Consider the following 17,217-nt stretch of genomic DNA (forward strand, 5'->3'; position numbering starts at 1 on the left):
AAGTATGTCGTGAGATAAAGGGCAGCGGGGATCATCCTCGTCACTCTCATGTGAGTTTAGGGGAGGTGAGCCCTCACGATCAGGAGTTGGGCTCCTGGAGAATTGGTCAGTGTGATGGCTGCGGCTAGCTGGCTGCCCTTGTTTGGTCATCAAGCTGAGTCCCTGGGGAGAATGACGACGAGGAGGTGTTCGGTCCACAATCTTTCCTTTCTTCACATTCGGGGAAGATATACCCTCGCGGGGAGGGGAGACATGGTCTCTTTTTCTGCCAGGTTGCTCGATCCTCTCAAGGGCAGGTCGTCGTTGTCTGACAGTTTCCTGACGAGGAGGGGATGAAGAAGTAGGAGCTCTCCTCGGGGGAGAGTTATTCCTTGAGAATCGCTGGTTCCTTTCCAAGCGATCAAGTCTCATATTCTGCTCGTCCATTCGGCGGTTCTGGCCCTGGAGAGCTTCGGTGGTTTGCTTTAGGGCAGCTATGAGTGCTGCTAGTTCGGCATTGGTAACTGAAGCAGTGGACAAGTCGGTTTCTGCTGATCTACCCTGCTCGGACTGAGGGCGCTTCCCTGCCTGCTTCTCAGTCAAGACGACCAGGTCGCCGTCCTCAGAAGTCCAGGAAGTTTCCTGCCCGTCTCTAGGGTCAGACTCGGGGAGGGCCTGGAGGTCAGTGATGAGAACAGGAGGCAGACGGGGAGAAGAAGGAGGAGCAGCGTCCTCAACGTCATTGTTGAAATGAGATGCACTGGCCATGATGAAAAAGTGATTGATTGGTTTTGCTCTTTGGTTTACTTGCTCGAAACAAAGAAGGGGAGAACTCAGATCCCCACAGTCGGCGCCACTGATCTTAACTGTTGATCAGAACAGGTAGGAGGCCAGCTGGAAGTCCGTTGAGCAGGTGGTAGGAAGCAATCCGAGCAGATGATCCACGGAGGGGGGGGTTGTACCTGCAGGTGCTCCGATGCCAAAGTCAGACAAGGAATATAGAGAGCAAAGAGGTACTTAGAGGGAGGTTAGAGAGAGAGAGTAATTGTGATAATGAATAGTGTCTACCTTGCTCTCCCATGAGGGAGAGTATTTATAGCCCCCAGCTCTGGGCCAAAGGTCCTCTTAGTGGGCTGGATTAGCCAAGGCCCATTAAGAGGGACTGCCAAGATATTACCCTTAGATAGTGGGTAGAGTAGTAATTTTACCCTATCTTGGTTGAGAGGTTGTGCCATGCTGACATGGCGGTGATTGGGCAAGCCATGTGGACTTTGTGAGGGTCTAGGTGGACTAGCATTAGTCTAGTCCAGAACAGTGAGAAATACAGGTGTGGATTAGTCTGAGTCACTGTGTCACACGTTACTAGTTTTGACCGTCTATTTTGAATTAATATCTGAAATTAGTTGAACCGTCGGATCTCATGTTAGTGATTGAGATTACTTATAATGTGAAATTGCTAACAAGTGTCTTTTTTTCGTTGAAAACGACAAATGTTAAACTTAAAAAAGTTGAATACACAAATTTTCAATTTAAAAAAAGAAAACTTTTCAATTCAAAATTTCCATAAATTATCAACGCATTAAATTGAAAATTCTACAAAAAAACACTCCTGAGTGGGTTAAAATTGCGAGTTTGTGAAAGTTAGCGGACAAAATTGCTATTATGAAAGTTAAGGTGGCAAAATCGCAAGTTTGTGAAATTTAGAAGGCAAAAAATGCAATTTACATCAACTTTCAATAAATTTAGTCAATTTTATTAATTTCCTTAATTTACGCATAGGAGTCCTATACAAATACAAGTACTAGTATGCTTCTTTGACTCTGTTTTGTAACTTGTGTCCTTCTTGGGATCTTTTTTCTTTGACTACCGATAATTGTAATGCACTAAGTACACTTAATTAATAGTACCACTTCTGCTTCCTACGTTACTCAACAAGAATACTATCAGTACTTATATAAGTAGTTATGCAGGGATGCTTCTGTTCTGTGTATATGTGTTCTTATAGAGTTAGTAGAGAAGGAGAATCAAGAATCAAATGATGAGATATATGAGAAATTTACATGGAAGATTGACAACTTCTCTCGCTTAACCAACAAAGTTTACCACGAGCATTTTGTCCTAGCTGGCTATCCTTGGTTTGTATTTGAATTATGAATGAATAAATTACCATATATTGTGTATGTGTTTTGATCTTATTTTGTTTTGCTTTAGGAGAGTTAATCTGTATCCATTGGGGATCCATGTAGTGAAATCCTTATCAATTTATTTGGAGGCTATGCAAACTGCCAATATGTCTCAGGGATGGAGCAGAGATGTCAAATTTAAGTTGATTGTATTTGATCAACTTAATACCAACAGAACAATCACAAAAGGTGTTTTTTATTCCCCACTCCAAATGGTCAACATTATTTGTACCAATACTTATTTATTTTAGTGTTTTTTTTTTCGGTTTTTTTAGAGAAAGGAGCTCGGGTAATCCAGAGTTGTAGGTGCAGGGCATAGTGATGCTTGTTTTATTTGACTTTTTTATATGTTTATAAATTCATAGTGATATTCTCTCATTTTCGTTTCTAAGACTATATATCGACTCAATTCTAAAACAAAAAAAAAAAGACTATACTGACTCGTGACGCTTAAATTTGCCAGATTTTGATCATGAGTTCAATGCAAAAGTGAATGATAAGGGCTCAAAATCTTTCATGACGTTAACTGAGCTTCATAATCCTAACAATGGATTTCTTGTGAAGGATACTTGTATTATTGGTGTAGAAGTTTTTGTTCGTAAATCAACACATGAGAAACGAGTAAACCAAACGGTTAACTTAACTACATCCCTTGAAAGTCATCAAACTGGGCATATGGAAGTGGAAACACATTCACCATTCAGAGATGCTGATGATGCAGAGTTGGTGTTTACTCTGTTGGGGAGAGTTCTTCATTTCCTAAACATTAGAAAAGTGAAAGACATGAATGAACAAGCTTGTAAGGAACTTCAAGATTTATGGGATGAACTTGTGGAATTTAGATATGATCTTACTTGGCTCGAGCCACGTGTTCAATCGGCTTTGGGAATGAAAAGTTACGTCGAGAGAGCTATGGAAGTAGAAAAGCTGAAAGAGAATGTGGTAGTTCTAAAGCTGGAAACAGAGAGGCTAGAGGCAAAGTTGGTTGCTGCTGAGGTAAATCTTGAAGTTGAAAGAGAATTGTTGAAAGAAAAAGGATTCAAGGAAATGGATTTAGATTCTAAATTGGGATGTGGGAGTTGGAGACCATAGACTTGTTTTTAGTCCAAAAATTTGAAGAAAGAACCAAAAGTGAATAGTTTTGAAATGGAGAACAAATTTTTGTGAGTGGTAACATAAAAACTTATTTATTTGTAAAAGCTGTTTTACATAAGTTAAAAAAGGATCCGTTTGACTTAACTTACTTTTTAGCTTATGTAATTTTTATGTATTTTTTTCTAGAATTTTTCAGTGGGTATCATCCATGTGTTGTTTTGGTTTTTGTGTTTGTCTCATGTTTTTCTTCTTTTGGGAGTACTCCCGGTACTCCTCTTTGTTTGTGATCTTCTGCATTATTTTACAAACGATTTAAAATTTTCGTTAAAGTATTATTGAGCAGTGTAATATTACTCAAATGTTACAACGGTGTAATTTGATCCTCCTCGTATATATATTTGTCATTAAAAAAAAACTGTTCTGAATTTAACTATGCATTTTTTCACTACTTTTTTAAAATGCTTTTTACGAATTCTCCAACCCAAATAAATATGTTAGTATTTGTGACGGGTAATAAAATCAATTTCTGTTAAATAAAAATGATTTTAAGTTTTTTGATTCTGGTCCGGCAGAGTTTGTAGAAATGGAGAATAAAAAATCAACTAAGACATTTGAGAAATTTACTTGGAAGATTGAAAACTTCTCTCGCCTGACCGAGCAAGTTTACCACGAGCATTTTGTCCTAGCCGGCTATCCATGGTCCGTAATCGAACAAACCAAAGTTAACCAGCTAGTGTACTCTCTTTTATACATTTGTGTTTTACTCGTATTTGTTTTTAATTTAGGACGCTTGATCTGTATCCAAAGGGGGCCGACAATGAAAACAACTACTTGACTATTTGTTTGAAGGCTACAAAAACTGCTAATATGTCTGAGGGATGGAGAAGAGATGCGAAATTTAAGTTGCTTCTATTCAATCAAGTCCACACCTATAAAACAATAACAAGAGGTATTTTGTAGGGTTAAACATTGATCGAAATTTTATTTCTTCTTAGTAATTCATTTGATAATGTTATATGCTTTCATTTTTTTCTTTTCATTTGATACATGAATTTGACAGAATTTAACCATAAGTTCAACGCACAAGATAATAATCAGGGTGTAAATTATTTCATGAGGTTACCTGAGCTTAGAGATCCTAAATGCGAATTTTTGTGAAGGATACTTGTATCATTGGTGTAGAAATTTTTGTTTCTAAGTCAATGCTTGAGAAACAAGTAAACCATACAGTTAACTTAATTGAGCAAACGAAAGTCCAAGTCCCAAGTCCAACGCCCGAAGGCCGAGGCCTAATAAATCTGGAAAGTATTTTACCATTTTCTTCAGAGTCAGTGTTTGCTGCAGTGGGGAGAGTTCTTTATTTCCTTAAAACGAGAAAAGTGAAAGACATGAATGCACAAGCTTGTAAGGATCTTCAAGTTTTATGGGATGAACTTCAGAAATTTCAATTTGATCTCACTTGGCTAGAGCCTCATGTTCAATCTGCCTTAGAAATGAAAAGTTATGCGGAGAGAGCTATGCAAGTACAAAAACTAAAGGATAGTTTGGTAGTTTTAAAGCTGGAAACGAAGAAGCTCGAGGAAAAGTTGGTTGCTGCTGAGTTCAATCTTTATGTAGAATGTGATTTGTTGAAAGCAAAAGGAATCAAAGAAAATCCAGACTCTGAATTGGGACGTAGGAGTTGGATACCATATAGCCTCTAGCTAAATTTGGATTGATTTCAATATCTTCATCAATTTATTTTTACAAGTATTATATAAAAATGTGTTTTTGACATGATTAACATATCAAACCTTATTGATCTTATATGTGTATTGTGTTGGAATATACTATTTCCACCCTTCTAATTAATTTTATTTGCATGTTTTTAGAGATATTGAGAGGAATGAGAGAGATGTAGAGGAGAGTGAATGAAATGATCCAATTTCCTGCGCCACATGCGAACTCTCTTCTTTGTTCTTCACCCTAACTCACATGTGTTCCTTTTCATATATGGTCTCCCACTCCTTTCCGGCTCCGCCCCTAACTGCACCCACCGCCTTGTTGCACCACCCACCACGTACACCACGTTCCTTCAACTTGTATCTTTTAAATTAGAAAATGGAAGTTTAGAAAAATTGACTATTTTTTCAAGATGATCAAAAGTTCATTCATGAGAATGAAAAAGATGAAAAAATTATACCACCTGCATCTGAACATGTTAATGTACAAAGAATTGAAAGACACAGATGAAGTTTTGCATTCTCTAATTTGGCGATATCCACCAAATCAACAAGATAAAATAAAAAGGCTATTATTGATGATTTTAAATCGCACTCAACACCTAGCCATATACTCCCTCCGTCCCAAAATATAAGGGAAAATTGGTCAAAGAAATTTGATGTATTTGGTTAAGAATTTGGACTAAATACATCAACTTTGGTTGACCAATATTCCCTTATATTTTTGATTATGTGCTTAAGTCTCACCCGAATATTTTATTTAGTCTAGCACTCTAGCTTGCCACTGACAAAATGTACACATTAAATATCCCACTACAAGCTTTTCTTTCTCTCTATTTTTTCGGTTCGTAGACGAAGTAACAATTATCATTATACTCTCTCCGTCCATTTTTATAAGAATTTTTCCAAAAATAACGGATATTAAGAAAAGTTGTTGGAGTAATAATTTTATTTAACTTGTGTGAGACTATTTAACTTGTGAACATAATGGTTATAACAATCCATCTAGAACTCCTATTGATGACTTCAATGACTGGACTGATTCCAATCATCTCATTCACTTTCTTACTAAAGGCGCTTTTTTCACATGGTCTAATAGAAGATCGGGTAATAGACACACTGAGAGGAGACTAGACAAATCAATTTGCAATCAAGCTTGGTTAGATTTTGTACTTCCATTGATTGCTCAACTCTTGTGAAGCACAGATCCGACCACTATCCTTTGTTACTAGAATTCAGTCAACACAATCATAGGTTTTATCTAACTTTAAATTCATGAAAATGTGGTCTATGCATGAGGATTGTAAAAATGTGATATCTCAATGTTGGAATGAAATAGCAGAAGTTGGATGTCCAATGTATGTCTTGAACTCCAAGTTAAAGAGATTGAAGGCTAAGCTCAAGATTTGGAATAAAGAAATCTTTGGTAACGTTCACTCTCATGTTAAGGATGCAAAGGCTCATCTTCAAAGTATACGGGTATGAGGAATTACCCGCAAAAATGAACGGGTATGAGTGCGGGTACGGGTACCTTAGTACCCACCCCGCCGCATACCCGCATAATATATATTTATTTATTTTATTTATATTATTATATTATAATATATGTAAATAATTTAAAACAATACAACTCTACTAAACTATTATATATTTTTAATAAAAAAGTTTATTTATAACATAATATAAAAATAATGTGAATATTTAACATAAATATGAACGTTAACATAAAGTTAGTAATAATTTTGTTTATAATTTTCATTAGTCAATATTAAAATCTTTATTTATTTTTTTTAATTCTATTAAAATTATATGATATTTTATAATTGATCAATTTATTTTTAGTAAAAATGCGGGTAACGAGTATGAGTATGGGTACCTGAGTATGGGGACGGGAGAAAAAGTTGTTACCCACGCGAGTATAGGGATGGGTACTGGTATTTTTTCAATCCGCGGGTATGAGGATGGGTACTAAAGTACCCTACCAATTGCCATCCCTATAGAGGAAGTAATGTATAAACCGACAATCTCACATGTACTCCTACAACTACAACTATAAGATCTTACGAAATAGGGAGTAGTATAAAGTTTTCTTTATACATGAGGAAATTGTCAAAAAAGTGGTTGATATACGAATTAAATTTCCAGTAAGAAATTAAAGAGATCCATGAACTTCCTCATGTATTCAAATTAACATGGCCAATAAATTGGTATCTCAATGATACTCTCTATTTTTGTAAGTTGTGCCTTCCTCGAGAGCTAGGTCGCTCTTTATTGTTTATTAATACTCCTTATGTTGTAATCTTACTTTCTTATTTAAGTTAATGTGCAGAGCTACCATATTGATGACTGCTACGGGACTCTAAGTGTGTAAATTATGAACTTTATTTTGTTCTTATTGCAGTTTCCCAGTTGTTTTATTCAAGTGCTTTTATGAACTTTCCAAACCAAATTTGTTCTTTTAAATAAAATTTATACTTATTTTTGTGTATGTGTGTTCTAGCAGAGTTTGGAGATATGGAGCGTGGACAATCGAGTGTTGAGAAATATGAGAAATTCACATGGAAGATTGAGAACTTCTCTCGCTTTAACATTCGTGAGGAGGTTTACTCAGAACCGTTTGTCCTTGGCGGCTATCCATGGTATAGTATTACTGTTTTGATCAATGCGCTCTTTAACACAATTTAGATTTCTGTTTTTTGATCTGATTTGGTTTTGGTTTAGGATGATTAGTCTGTTTCCAAGGGGGGATGGCATAGATGACCACTTATCAATTTATTTGGAGGCTGTGCAAATGCAAACTAACTATGCCAATATGTCAAATGGATGGAGCAGAGATGTGAAATTTAAATTGGTTGTATTCAATCAGCTTGATAGTTACATGAACATCACTCTAACAGATGGTGATTTATTCTTCCCTTCTTTACAAAATGCTAGTATATATTACATTTTTTTCTTCTTTCTTTTTTGTATATATAATGTGACGACTCTATCAACTGAGCTACACTTACATAGATGTTATATTTTTAATGCCTGGAAATATGTTTTTTTTTTTTTTATGTTTCAATATATCAATAATTATGTGAACTTAACATATCATAATAGATGTGTTGCTTTTATTTTCCTTTTCAACCAACTAAATTGACTCACTCGAATTTTCTAGGATCTAATGATAAGTTCAATTCAAGTGCGACTTCCTTGGGTTACAAATCATGCATTACTTTAGATGAGCTTTATGATCCTAACAACGGGTTTATTGTGAACGATTCTTGTATTGTTGGTGCTGAAGTTTTTGTTTGCGAGTCAACACCTGATGAACCGGTCATTCAAGCCGCCAACCTATGTAGTACTTCTCCAACAGGGTATATAAAAGTGGAAGTCCCAATGCCAAATCCAGAAGTTGAAGGCTCAAAAGAAGATTCTACTAAAGATGCTGATGCAGAGTTGGTGTCTGCTGCATTGGGGAGAGTTCTTTATTTCCTTAAGACTAGAAAAGTGAAAGATATGAATGAACAAGCTTGTAAGGAACTTCAAGTTTTATGGGACGAGCTTAAGAAATTTCAATTTGATCTCACTTGGCTAGAGCCACATGTTCAATCTGCTTTAGGAATGAAAAGTTTTGTGGAGAAATCTCTACATGTTGAAAAGTTGAAGGAGGATATGGTAGTTCTAAAGGAAAAGTTGTCCTCTGCTGAGGTAAATCTTGATGGAGAAATAGACTTGTTGAAAGAAAAAGGTTTCAAAGAAATAGGTTTAGATTCTGAATTGGGATGTGGGAGTTGGAGACCATAGATTTATAGCTAAATTTGAATTGTTACCCCTCAAATTTATATGGATATTCTATTTATGCAAGATTACTTGGTTTCAGATCAGTTATTTAATTACCTTCCCATAAATAATTTTTAAACAAATTGGTTTCTTTATAGTTGGCATTGTATATGAAATGGTACTACTAGTAAGTTGCTTGAGGAAACAGAATTCCCAATTGCAGATCACATGGGTGATTAAACTGTGGCAAGAGGAAAATGTTTGATAAACAAACACAAAAAACTTATTTTTTTTCCCACATTCATAAAAGCACAGTCTGCGACATAGATAGTTTGGAATCCATACATAACATTACACCTAGATCCTGCGGCGCAGGAGGAAGGTTAGCAGAGAAGCCACGATAGCCATCAACATCGCTGATGTAAGCCTTCTTCGCAGCCTCCTCACTTCCAAGGACTGTGGTGAGGGTTTGGATGTAGAAATCCTTAGGGTCCTTGTCCCGGGGCTTCTCTTTGCTGCAGCAAGATGATGAATGGGGTCTTAAATCTTTCATGACATTAACCGAGCTTTGTGATCCTAAAAAAGGGTTTATTGTTAAGGATGGTTGTATTGTTGGTGTAGAAGTTTTTGTTTGCAAGGCAACACTTGAGAAACCAGTAAACCAAACAGAAAATGATGCAGAGTTGGTGTTTGCTGCATTAGGGAAAGTTCTTTATTTCCTTAAGACTAGAAAAGTAAAAGACATGAATGAACAAGCTTGTAAGGATGAATGCGGAGAGAGCTATGCAAGTAGAAAAACTAAAGGAGAATGTGGTAGTTCTAAAGCTGGAAACAGAGAAGCCTTGAGGTAAAGTTGGTTGCTGCTGAGGTAAATCTTGACATAGAAAGAGACTCGTTGAAAGCAAAAGGAATCAGAGAAATGGATTTAGATTCTGAATTGGGATGTGGGAGTTGGAGACCATAAAACTCTAGCTAAATTTGGATTGATTTTGACGTCATCAACGATTTATTTTCAAAAGTATTATATAAAAATGTGTTTTTAACCTGATTAACATCTTTATTTTTGACTCGTCTGTGCTTGGAAAATCCACCCTCTATCCTACAATCAACGACACATGTAAGAGAAATTGTTAACATTTGAATGATTTTTCGATTTTCAAGTTGATATGTTGATTACATTTGTCTAGCTATACCTTTTAATTGATTAATAATTTAGTAAATGCATCATTGTTTCTATATCATCTGTACAATTTTATTTATCTGTTTGCATTAGCCAAATGAGTGACTCATTGTGGGACGGAGCGAGTAAATAACAACAAAGATTCATGCATACTAAAAAGCAGCAAATATGATTTTGCTTTAGGACCTGAAGTAACAGCTGGTTGTGGCAAGTCTGGTGCCATAACTCATTTGTTAGTAGCAGCAGGGATTGATCCTTGAATTATGGAACCAAAATTACCACCAAACTTTTAATTCTTGATGTGCTATTATAAGACATGGTATATGGTAAGTAGATCAGAAAAGAAAACAGATATTCATAGTTTCATACAATACTTTTAAAGATAAATCCTTGAAGACATTGAAATCAATTTAAATTTAGCTTAGAGATCTACGGACTTCAAACATATTCCAATTGAGAGTCTAAATCTATTTTTACGAAGCCTTTCGCTTTCAACAAGTTTGTTTCTGCGTCAAGATTTACCTCAGCTGCAAATGATTTTGCCTTTAGCCTCTCCATTCCAAGCTCGAGTACTACCATATTCTCCTTCAACTTTTCAGCCTCCAGAGCTTTCTCAACATAACTTTTCACTCCTAAAGCATATTTAACATGGGGCTCTAGCCAAGTAACATCAAATTGAAATTTCTTAAGCTCATCCCATAAAACTTGAAGTTCCTTACAAGCTTGATCATTCATGTCTTTCACTTTTCTTGTCTTAAGGAAATAGATAACTCTCCCTAATGCAGCAAACACTAACTCTACATCAGCTTGTTTAGTAGATTCATTGCAAACTACTTTAGAAACTGGTGAAAGAGTTTCAACATTTGTACCTTCAAGCTCTGGGACTGAGACTTCCACTTCAATGGCTTGACTTAAGGATACAGTTAATTTAACAGGTTGATTTACTTTTTTTTCATGGCTTGAATTGCAGACATAAACTTCAGCACCAACAATACAAGCATCATTTAAAATAAACCCCCTTTCGGGATCATGATCAGTTAACTCCATGAAAGATAGAAATCCCCAGTCTTCCTCCTTTGCACTGAAATCATGTCCATTTTCTGGAAAAATGAGAGCATTGTATCTGAAACTTGATTAAAGAAACATCTCTATGACATTAATAAGAAACTGAATTTCGGTACATGTTTTGATCTACTTAGGTTATGTACTAATTGCTTTCAACAATTTGTTAAACTGTATAATTATTGATGTACTTAAATGTTGAAAACATATTGTAAATCATCAAATATTGTTCGGTTTGCAAGGAGTGGAGAAGTAAAAAAACCTTCTTCTGAGATTATTGTCATGTTGGAATCAAGCTGATTCAATTGAAGCAACTTAAATTTGACATGTATACAATTAAAAATATTAATCGTCAAAGTTATGCATCGGCATGCGTAACGCAGTCAACTGGCTCACTCATTGTGGGACGGAGGGAGTAGTAATAAAGAATCTTCAATATTAGAATCAAAGACCAAATGTAGCAATATTTTCTCGGAACTTTTGCATTGTTCTTTTTGAAACATTAAATTATTTTGGAACAATTTGGATTGACTTATTTTTGAGCTTTGAAACAACTTAAGCAAATAAATAAGTTTTTATGCAATATTATAAGTTTTTCAAGGTAGTTTATGAGAAAACAATTTATAAAGACATAATTTTTGTTAGTGAAAACTTTATTTATTTGCATAAACTATTTTTATAAGCTCAAAAATAGGCCAAATTCAAACGGACCCTTTATATTATTAAATGTAAACTTCTGATTTTAGATACCTTAAGCCACTAGATTTGGTTTAGTGGTGAGGGATTTGAGTCGTACATTATAGGTCCTGAGTTCAATCCCCAGCTCATTGTAAACAAAAAAAAAAAAATTTAAATACCTTAAAAGTTAAAATGTACCGCGACCCTTTTACTTATAAGCAAAAAAATTAAAAGAGAGTTTTTTTTTTTAATATCATGAGAATAACTAAAAAAAAAATCTTGAAAAAGATAAATATTTGTTTTTATCCTATTATTCAGGACAAGAAAAATGAGTTTTTTTTTCCCTTATAAGCAAAAAAAAAAATAAAAAATACTAGTAACTCAACAAACTTTCATGCAACGGATGTAAATAGAGGGACTTTTGGTTTTCTGGACATGAAAAAAAATAAAAATGAAATCCATTGAATTAATTAAATTACGATGGCCAATAAAACAACAATATTTATGTCCTTCTCATGTAGGGATGGCAATGGGTAGGGTATGGGTAGGGTACTATAGTACCCATCCCCGTACCCGTGAATTGAAAAAATACCCGTACCCATCCCCATACCCGCGTGGGTAACAACTTTTGCCCCCGTCCCCATACCCTATGGGTACCTAGGTCCCCATACCCGTACCCGTTACCCGCATTTTTACTAAAAATAAATTGATCAATTATAAAATATCATATAATTTTAATAGAATTAAAAAAATTTCAAAATTTTTAATATTGACTAATGAAAATTATAAACAAAATTATTACTAACCTTATGTTAAAGTTCATATTTATGTTAAACATTCACATTATTTTTATATTATGTTATAAATAAACATTTTTATTAAAAATATGTAATAGTTTAGTAGAGTTTTAAATTGATTTACATATATTATAATATAATAATATAAATAAAATAAATAAATACATATTATGCGGGTATGGGGCGGGGTGGGTACTAAGGTACCCGTACCCGCACCCATACCCGTTCATTTTTGCGGGTAATTACCCATACCCGTGCCCGTACCCAAAATGCGGGTTTTTACCCTACCCGTCGTAGGTAATTTTTGCGGGTACCCTCTGGGTATGGGTCAAATTTCCATCCCTATTCTCATGCTCTTTATTTTTGTAAGTTGTGCATTCCTCGGGAGTTAAGTCGCTTTTACTGGTAATTGTAATCTTACCACTTCTGCTGTTTCTTACGTTACTCAATGATCTTTATTTCTGTATAAATAGCTGTGCAGTGCCATCACCCCTATATTGTTCTTTATTTGTGCATTCTGTCGTTCGTTACAATTCACACTAATGTAAATGCTTTTTGGTTTTTAGACTATTTTTCCCATTTGTTCTTTAAATAAAAAATAACGTTGCAATTTTTTTTATGTTACTGTACAGTTTGTAGAAATGGAGCATCAAGAAACAAGTGTTGAGATGTTTGAGAAGTTTACCTGGAAGATTACAAACTTCTCTCAATTGAATACTGTTTGGAAAATTTATTCTGAGCCTTTTGTCCTTGGTGGTTATCCATGGTATAGAAGTATAATTAGAATCAATGTCTTCTGTTAAAATTCCGTACAATTTATTGGATATATGTAGATGCACTCTTTGATTTTTTTTCTTCATGTTATTCAATTGGTTTTGATTTAGGAGGATTCATCTCTATTCTAACAGATGCCAAAAAGATGCAAACTTAACAATTTATTTGGAGGCCGTGCAAATGGAAATTATTGTGGATGATGATGAGCCTAGGAGATTGTCATACATTATGTACGAGGAAAATTGGAGCAGAGAGGTGAAATATAGGGTAGTTTTATTCAACCAGCTTGATACCAACAGAACAATCACAGGAGGTAAAAAAAAATAGTGTAAACTTCCTGGAAATATATTGTTATGATTATGTAATTACTTTAACAGAATTTTTTTTTTTTTGTTGACAGCCCTTTAACAGAAAATTTAATAAAACGACATAAGAAAGTTTAATAGTAACGTGGTCCACAAATCCTAACTCAACCGGCAAAATGTAAGGAATCATATATAGGCCCTAGAGAATATAATAACCCAAGTTGCATTAGTTAAGTTAGGTGATTAATCATGTTTTAGAATGATCTAGAATAATGACGAGTCATTGGTTAGTTTGTTAGCTATATATAATGACATTGAATGTATTTTTTTTTGTTTACAATGTCGGCAATGAGAATCGAACCTGGGACCTTATGTATACTATCAAAATCTTTCACCACTAGACCTTGAACGTTTGTAATAATCAAGTAAAATCAATGAAAGAAGTTAGTTATTTTAACTATAAATAAATTTAATGAAACAACTTCATTTTTTTTTAATGGCAAAATATATATTAAAAGAAAAATAAGATCAGGTTACAACAAGGTCCAAAGATAGGGGAGTACAACTTCATCTATATAAAGTTCTTTCTTTTGATATACTTTTTTTTTTGTTTTGACACAAGTAAATTAAATCTTTGATACATGAATTTGCCAGAACATAAAAGAGTTCAATGCAAGAAACATTCGTAGTGGTTACTCGTTTCCTGTAATATCATTTTTTCTTCGATTTTATCCCTGTCAGCTTACTTGAAAAAAATTAAATATTAATTAAACAAATCTTTTTATGTTATTTTATACTTATAAATTAGTTTAACAATTGATTTTACCAAACACTACAAATTCAATTATTAGCTAGTTTATTCACTATAGGTTCATCCGCTATAAGCTAGCTTATTAGCTATACACTACTTTTTACCAATAGAGACTAAATATATACAAGTAGTGCCTACCACTTTGTGATGGGGAATTAGCACAATAATAATAATAACGAGCAATACGCAGCGGAAATAAAATTCCCCAAACTTGTAAGAACCTTGAGGATCAACAACAAATAATATGGCAGACAATAAAGCAAAATAAAGACACCGGAATTTTAACGTGGAAAACCCTCCATGTGAGAGTAAAAAACCACGGGTCGTCCAGACCAAAGAAATAGCTCCACTATAATCAAATAAGGGTACAAAAGAGTCTCCAAGTGAGGCACAAACAAGTGCTAACAACCAATTACACAACAAAGCACTAAAGCTTACAAAACAAGAACAAGAAGATGAAAATACCAAAAACAGAACTGCTTCAGTGCGGACTGAATATCTCACGAACCAGACCTGATTTCGACGTTCCGAACGGTGAAAACGTAGCCCCTGGAGCTGCGAACCTGCCCTCCAAATTTGAGCGATATCCAACGGTTAACGAATCAGGAATCAGAGTTTTAGTGGGACTGATTTGAGAAAAACGGGAATTGTTTTCTCTCTTCTTTTCTCTCTTTTTGAAGGTTGTTCTCTCACAAAATTTACTCACATGATAACCCTAGTATGACCACTCTCCACTTATATAAGTGAGACATAATGGGCTAATAAAATTGGACTTTTCTCCACATAGGAAGGGAGCCCAAAACCCAACACTTTGCTTTGGTCCAATGAAGATACAAGATAGCTAAATATAAAACTTTCGGGCAACAATATAGCGTTAACAAACGATAATTTAAATCTAAACAACTAGTTTAATTTTTTTTCCACATATGATCAAAGGTCAAAAGTATTTTGAGATCCACAGTCTTTGATTGCATCCAACTCCAGAAAAAAGATATTTGCATGTTTTCGAACAAAGAATCGATTATATGTGGCCTCTGAGATGACTGATTTTGCCACATATGGAGTACATGACAAAATATTTGTAAGGTCGAGAGAAAATTAACCTTAGTGATAACTGTCATAAAAAATTCTTAAAAAAATAAAAATAATCATCATCATCATAAACCAGACTAGTAACTCAAAAATCATTCATGGACATTATAAAAAAAGATCGCCAATAAATAAATAAAGGGAGGGATTATAAAAAAGAAGAAGATGTAAATGGAGGGACTTTTGGTCTTCTGGACATGAAAAACAAAAAAATAAATAAATGAAATGCATTGAATTAATTAAATTAAGATGACCAATAAATTAAAACTACAGTATTTATATCCCTCTCATGATCTCTATTTTTGTAAGTTGTGCCTTCCTCGGGAATTAAGTTGCTTTTAATGGTAATTGTAATGTAAACCTTACCACTTCTGCTTTTTCTTACATTACTCAACACAAAATATGTCTCCCTTTTTTCTATAAGTACCTGTGCTGGGTTTCCATCTCCAATATATTGTTCTTTATTTGTGCATTTCTGTCCTTACAATTCACACTAATGTAATGTTTTTTGGTTTTAACTCTGTATTTGTTTTTCAAATGCCTTTTATGAACTCTCCAACCCAATTCGTTATTTGTCATGCATAATCATCAAATTCTGTTAAAGAAAAATAATGTTGGATTTTGCTTTTATGTTATTGTAGAGTTTGTAGAAATGGAGCATCAAGAATCCAGTGGTGAGGTATTTGAGAAGTTTACCTGGAAGATTACAAACTTCTCTCAATTGAATACTGCTGAGAGGATTTACTCTGAGCCTTTTGTCCTTGGGGGTTATCCATGGTATGAAAGTATTTGAATCAATGACTTCTCTCACTTGACATTTTTGTTTTTTTATGTGGTTCGATTTGTTTTGCTTTAGGAGGATTAACCTTTATCCAAAGGGGCAGCATGACCAAAGAGACGAAATGTTATCAATTTTTTTGCATGCTGTGCAAATGCAAACAGACAATGTGTCTAAGAAATGGAGCAGAGATGTGAAATATAGGCTGTTTGTATTCAACCAGCTAGATACCAACAGAACAATCACAAATGGTAAACTTCCTGGAAATATATTTTGATTTTGGAAATACTTTAACAGAAACTTTAATAACATGTTTTTTTCTTTTACAATTTTTTTGCAAATGACTTGTGCCAAAATAGTTGAAACGACTTCATCTACATCATGTTCTTCTTTTGATATGCTTTTGTTTTTCTTTTGACACAAGTAAATTAAATCTTTGATACATGAATTTACCAGAAACTGAGCGCGTGTTCAATGCAAGCAGCAATGCTTGGGGTTTCCCTTCTCTCATTCCTCTAGTTGAGCTTCGTGATCCTCAAAAGGGGTTTATTGTGAATGATGTGTGTATTGTTGGTGCTGAAGTTTTTGTTGGTAAGCGTAAGCTAGCTCCTGAGAATCGAGTAAGTGAAGTAGTTACCTTAACCGGGAATACCAATGTGGAAGTCCCAAGGTCGATGCCAGAAGTGAAAGACACGGATGACGAAGCTTGTAAGGATCTTCAAGTTTTATGGGAGGAACTAGAGAAATATAGATCTGATCTAACTTGGCTAGAGCCTCATGTTCAATCTGCTTTAGGAATTAAAAATTATGTGCAAAAAGCTTTGTATGTGGAGAAGTTGAAGAAGAATGTGGTAGATCAAGAGCTTGAAACAAAGAGGCTAAAGACAAAGTTGGTTGCTGCTGAGCAAAATCTTAACCTGGAAAGAGATTTGTTGAAAGCAAAAGGCATCTAAGAGAGAGATAATTTGGTTTTGAATTGGGACGTTGGAGTTAGAGACCA

The 17,217-nt window shown here is 34.6% G+C and overlaps 4 protein-coding genes and 2 pseudogenes across 4 annotated transcripts; 5 read left to right on the forward strand and 1 right to left on the reverse strand.

Annotated features, from left to right (window-relative positions):
* The first annotated feature begins 955 nt into the window (after positions 1-955).
* LOC123889129 (MATH domain and coiled-coil domain-containing protein At3g58220-like) lies at positions 956-3,254 on the forward strand. The gene is made up of 4 exons (XM_045938351.1): positions 956-992; positions 1,985-2,114; positions 2,191-2,351; positions 2,626-3,254. Exons 1-4 carry the CDS (start codon positions 956-958, stop codon positions 3,252-3,254), a joined length of 957 nt encoding a protein of 318 aa, XP_045794307.1.
* A 586-nt stretch (positions 3,255-3,840) lies between these two features.
* On the forward strand, positions 3,841-4,960 carry LOC123889157 (annotated as a pseudogene).
* A 2,532-nt stretch (positions 4,961-7,492) lies between these two features.
* On the forward strand, positions 7,493-8,767 carry LOC123889158 (MATH domain and coiled-coil domain-containing protein At3g58360-like). The gene is made up of 3 exons (XM_045938380.1): positions 7,493-7,617; positions 7,700-7,911; positions 8,139-8,767. The coding sequence occupies exons 1-3, from the start codon at positions 7,493-7,495 to the stop codon at positions 8,765-8,767; spliced, it is 966 nt and encodes a 321-aa protein (XP_045794336.1).
* A 151-nt stretch (positions 8,768-8,918) lies between these two features.
* On the forward strand, positions 8,919-9,707 carry LOC123889159 (annotated as a pseudogene).
* Positions 9,708-10,314: 607 nt separating this feature from the next.
* Positions 10,315-11,269, reverse strand: LOC123889160. The gene is made up of 2 exons (XM_045938382.1): positions 11,248-11,269; positions 10,315-11,023 (listed from the first exon to the last, which is right to left on the reverse strand). Exons 1-2 carry the CDS (start codon positions 11,267-11,269, stop codon positions 10,362-10,364), a joined length of 684 nt encoding a protein of 227 aa, XP_045794338.1. The 3' UTR covers positions 10,315-10,361.
* Positions 11,270-13,101: 1,832 nt separating this feature from the next.
* LOC123889161 (MATH domain and coiled-coil domain-containing protein At3g58250-like) lies at positions 13,102-17,170 on the forward strand. The gene is made up of 5 exons (XM_045938383.1): positions 13,102-13,226; positions 13,345-13,547; positions 16,081-16,216; positions 16,296-16,468; positions 16,674-17,170. The coding sequence occupies exons 1-5, from the start codon at positions 13,102-13,104 to the stop codon at positions 17,168-17,170; spliced, it is 1,134 nt and encodes a 377-aa protein (XP_045794339.1).
* Positions 17,171-17,217: the final 47 nt, after the last annotated feature.

This window comes from Trifolium pratense, linkage group LG6, assembly GCF_020283565.1.
Source record: "Trifolium pratense cultivar HEN17-A07 linkage group LG6, ARS_RC_1.1, whole genome shotgun sequence".
NCBI lineage: Eukaryota > Viridiplantae > Streptophyta > Magnoliopsida > Fabales > Fabaceae > Trifolium > Trifolium pratense.

Coding starts and splice junctions, on each gene's coding strand:
- LOC123889129 (XM_045938351.1), top strand. CDS start 956: ATGCCAAAGTCAGACAAGGAATATAGAGAGCAAAGAG. Junction 993..1,984: donor GGAATATAGAGAGCAAAGAG/GTACTTAGAGGG, acceptor GTGTTCTTATAG/AGTTAGTAGAGAAGGAGAAT. Junction 2,352..2,625: donor CAACAGAACAATCACAAAAG/GTGTTTTTTATT, acceptor TAAATTTGCCAG/ATTTTGATCATGAGTTCAAT.
- LOC123889161 (XM_045938383.1), top strand. CDS start 13,102: ATGGAGCATCAAGAAACAAGTGTTGAGATGTTTGAGAAGTTTACCTGG. Junction 13,548..16,080: donor CAACAGAACAATCACAGGAG/GTAAAAAAAAAT, acceptor ATGTTATTGTAG/AGTTTGTAGAAATGGAGCAT. Junction 16,469..16,673: donor CAACAGAACAATCACAAATG/GTAAACTTCCTG, acceptor TGAATTTACCAG/AAACTGAGCGCGTGTTCAAT.
- LOC123889158 (XM_045938380.1), top strand. CDS start 7,493: ATGGAGCGTGGACAATCGAGTGTTGAGAAATATGAGAAATTCACATGG. Junction 7,618..7,699: donor GTCCTTGGCGGCTATCCATG/GTATAGTATTAC, acceptor GTTTTGGTTTAG/GATGATTAGTCTGTTTCCAA. Junction 7,912..8,138: donor CCCTTCTTTACAAAATGCTA/GTATATATTACA, acceptor CGAATTTTCTAG/GATCTAATGATAAGTTCAAT.
- LOC123889160 (XM_045938382.1), bottom strand. CDS start 11,269: ATGACAATAATCTCAGAAGAAG. Junction 11,024..11,247: donor GACAATAATCTCAGAAGAAG/GTTTTTTTACTT, acceptor TCATTTTTCCAG/AAAATGGACATGATTTCAGT.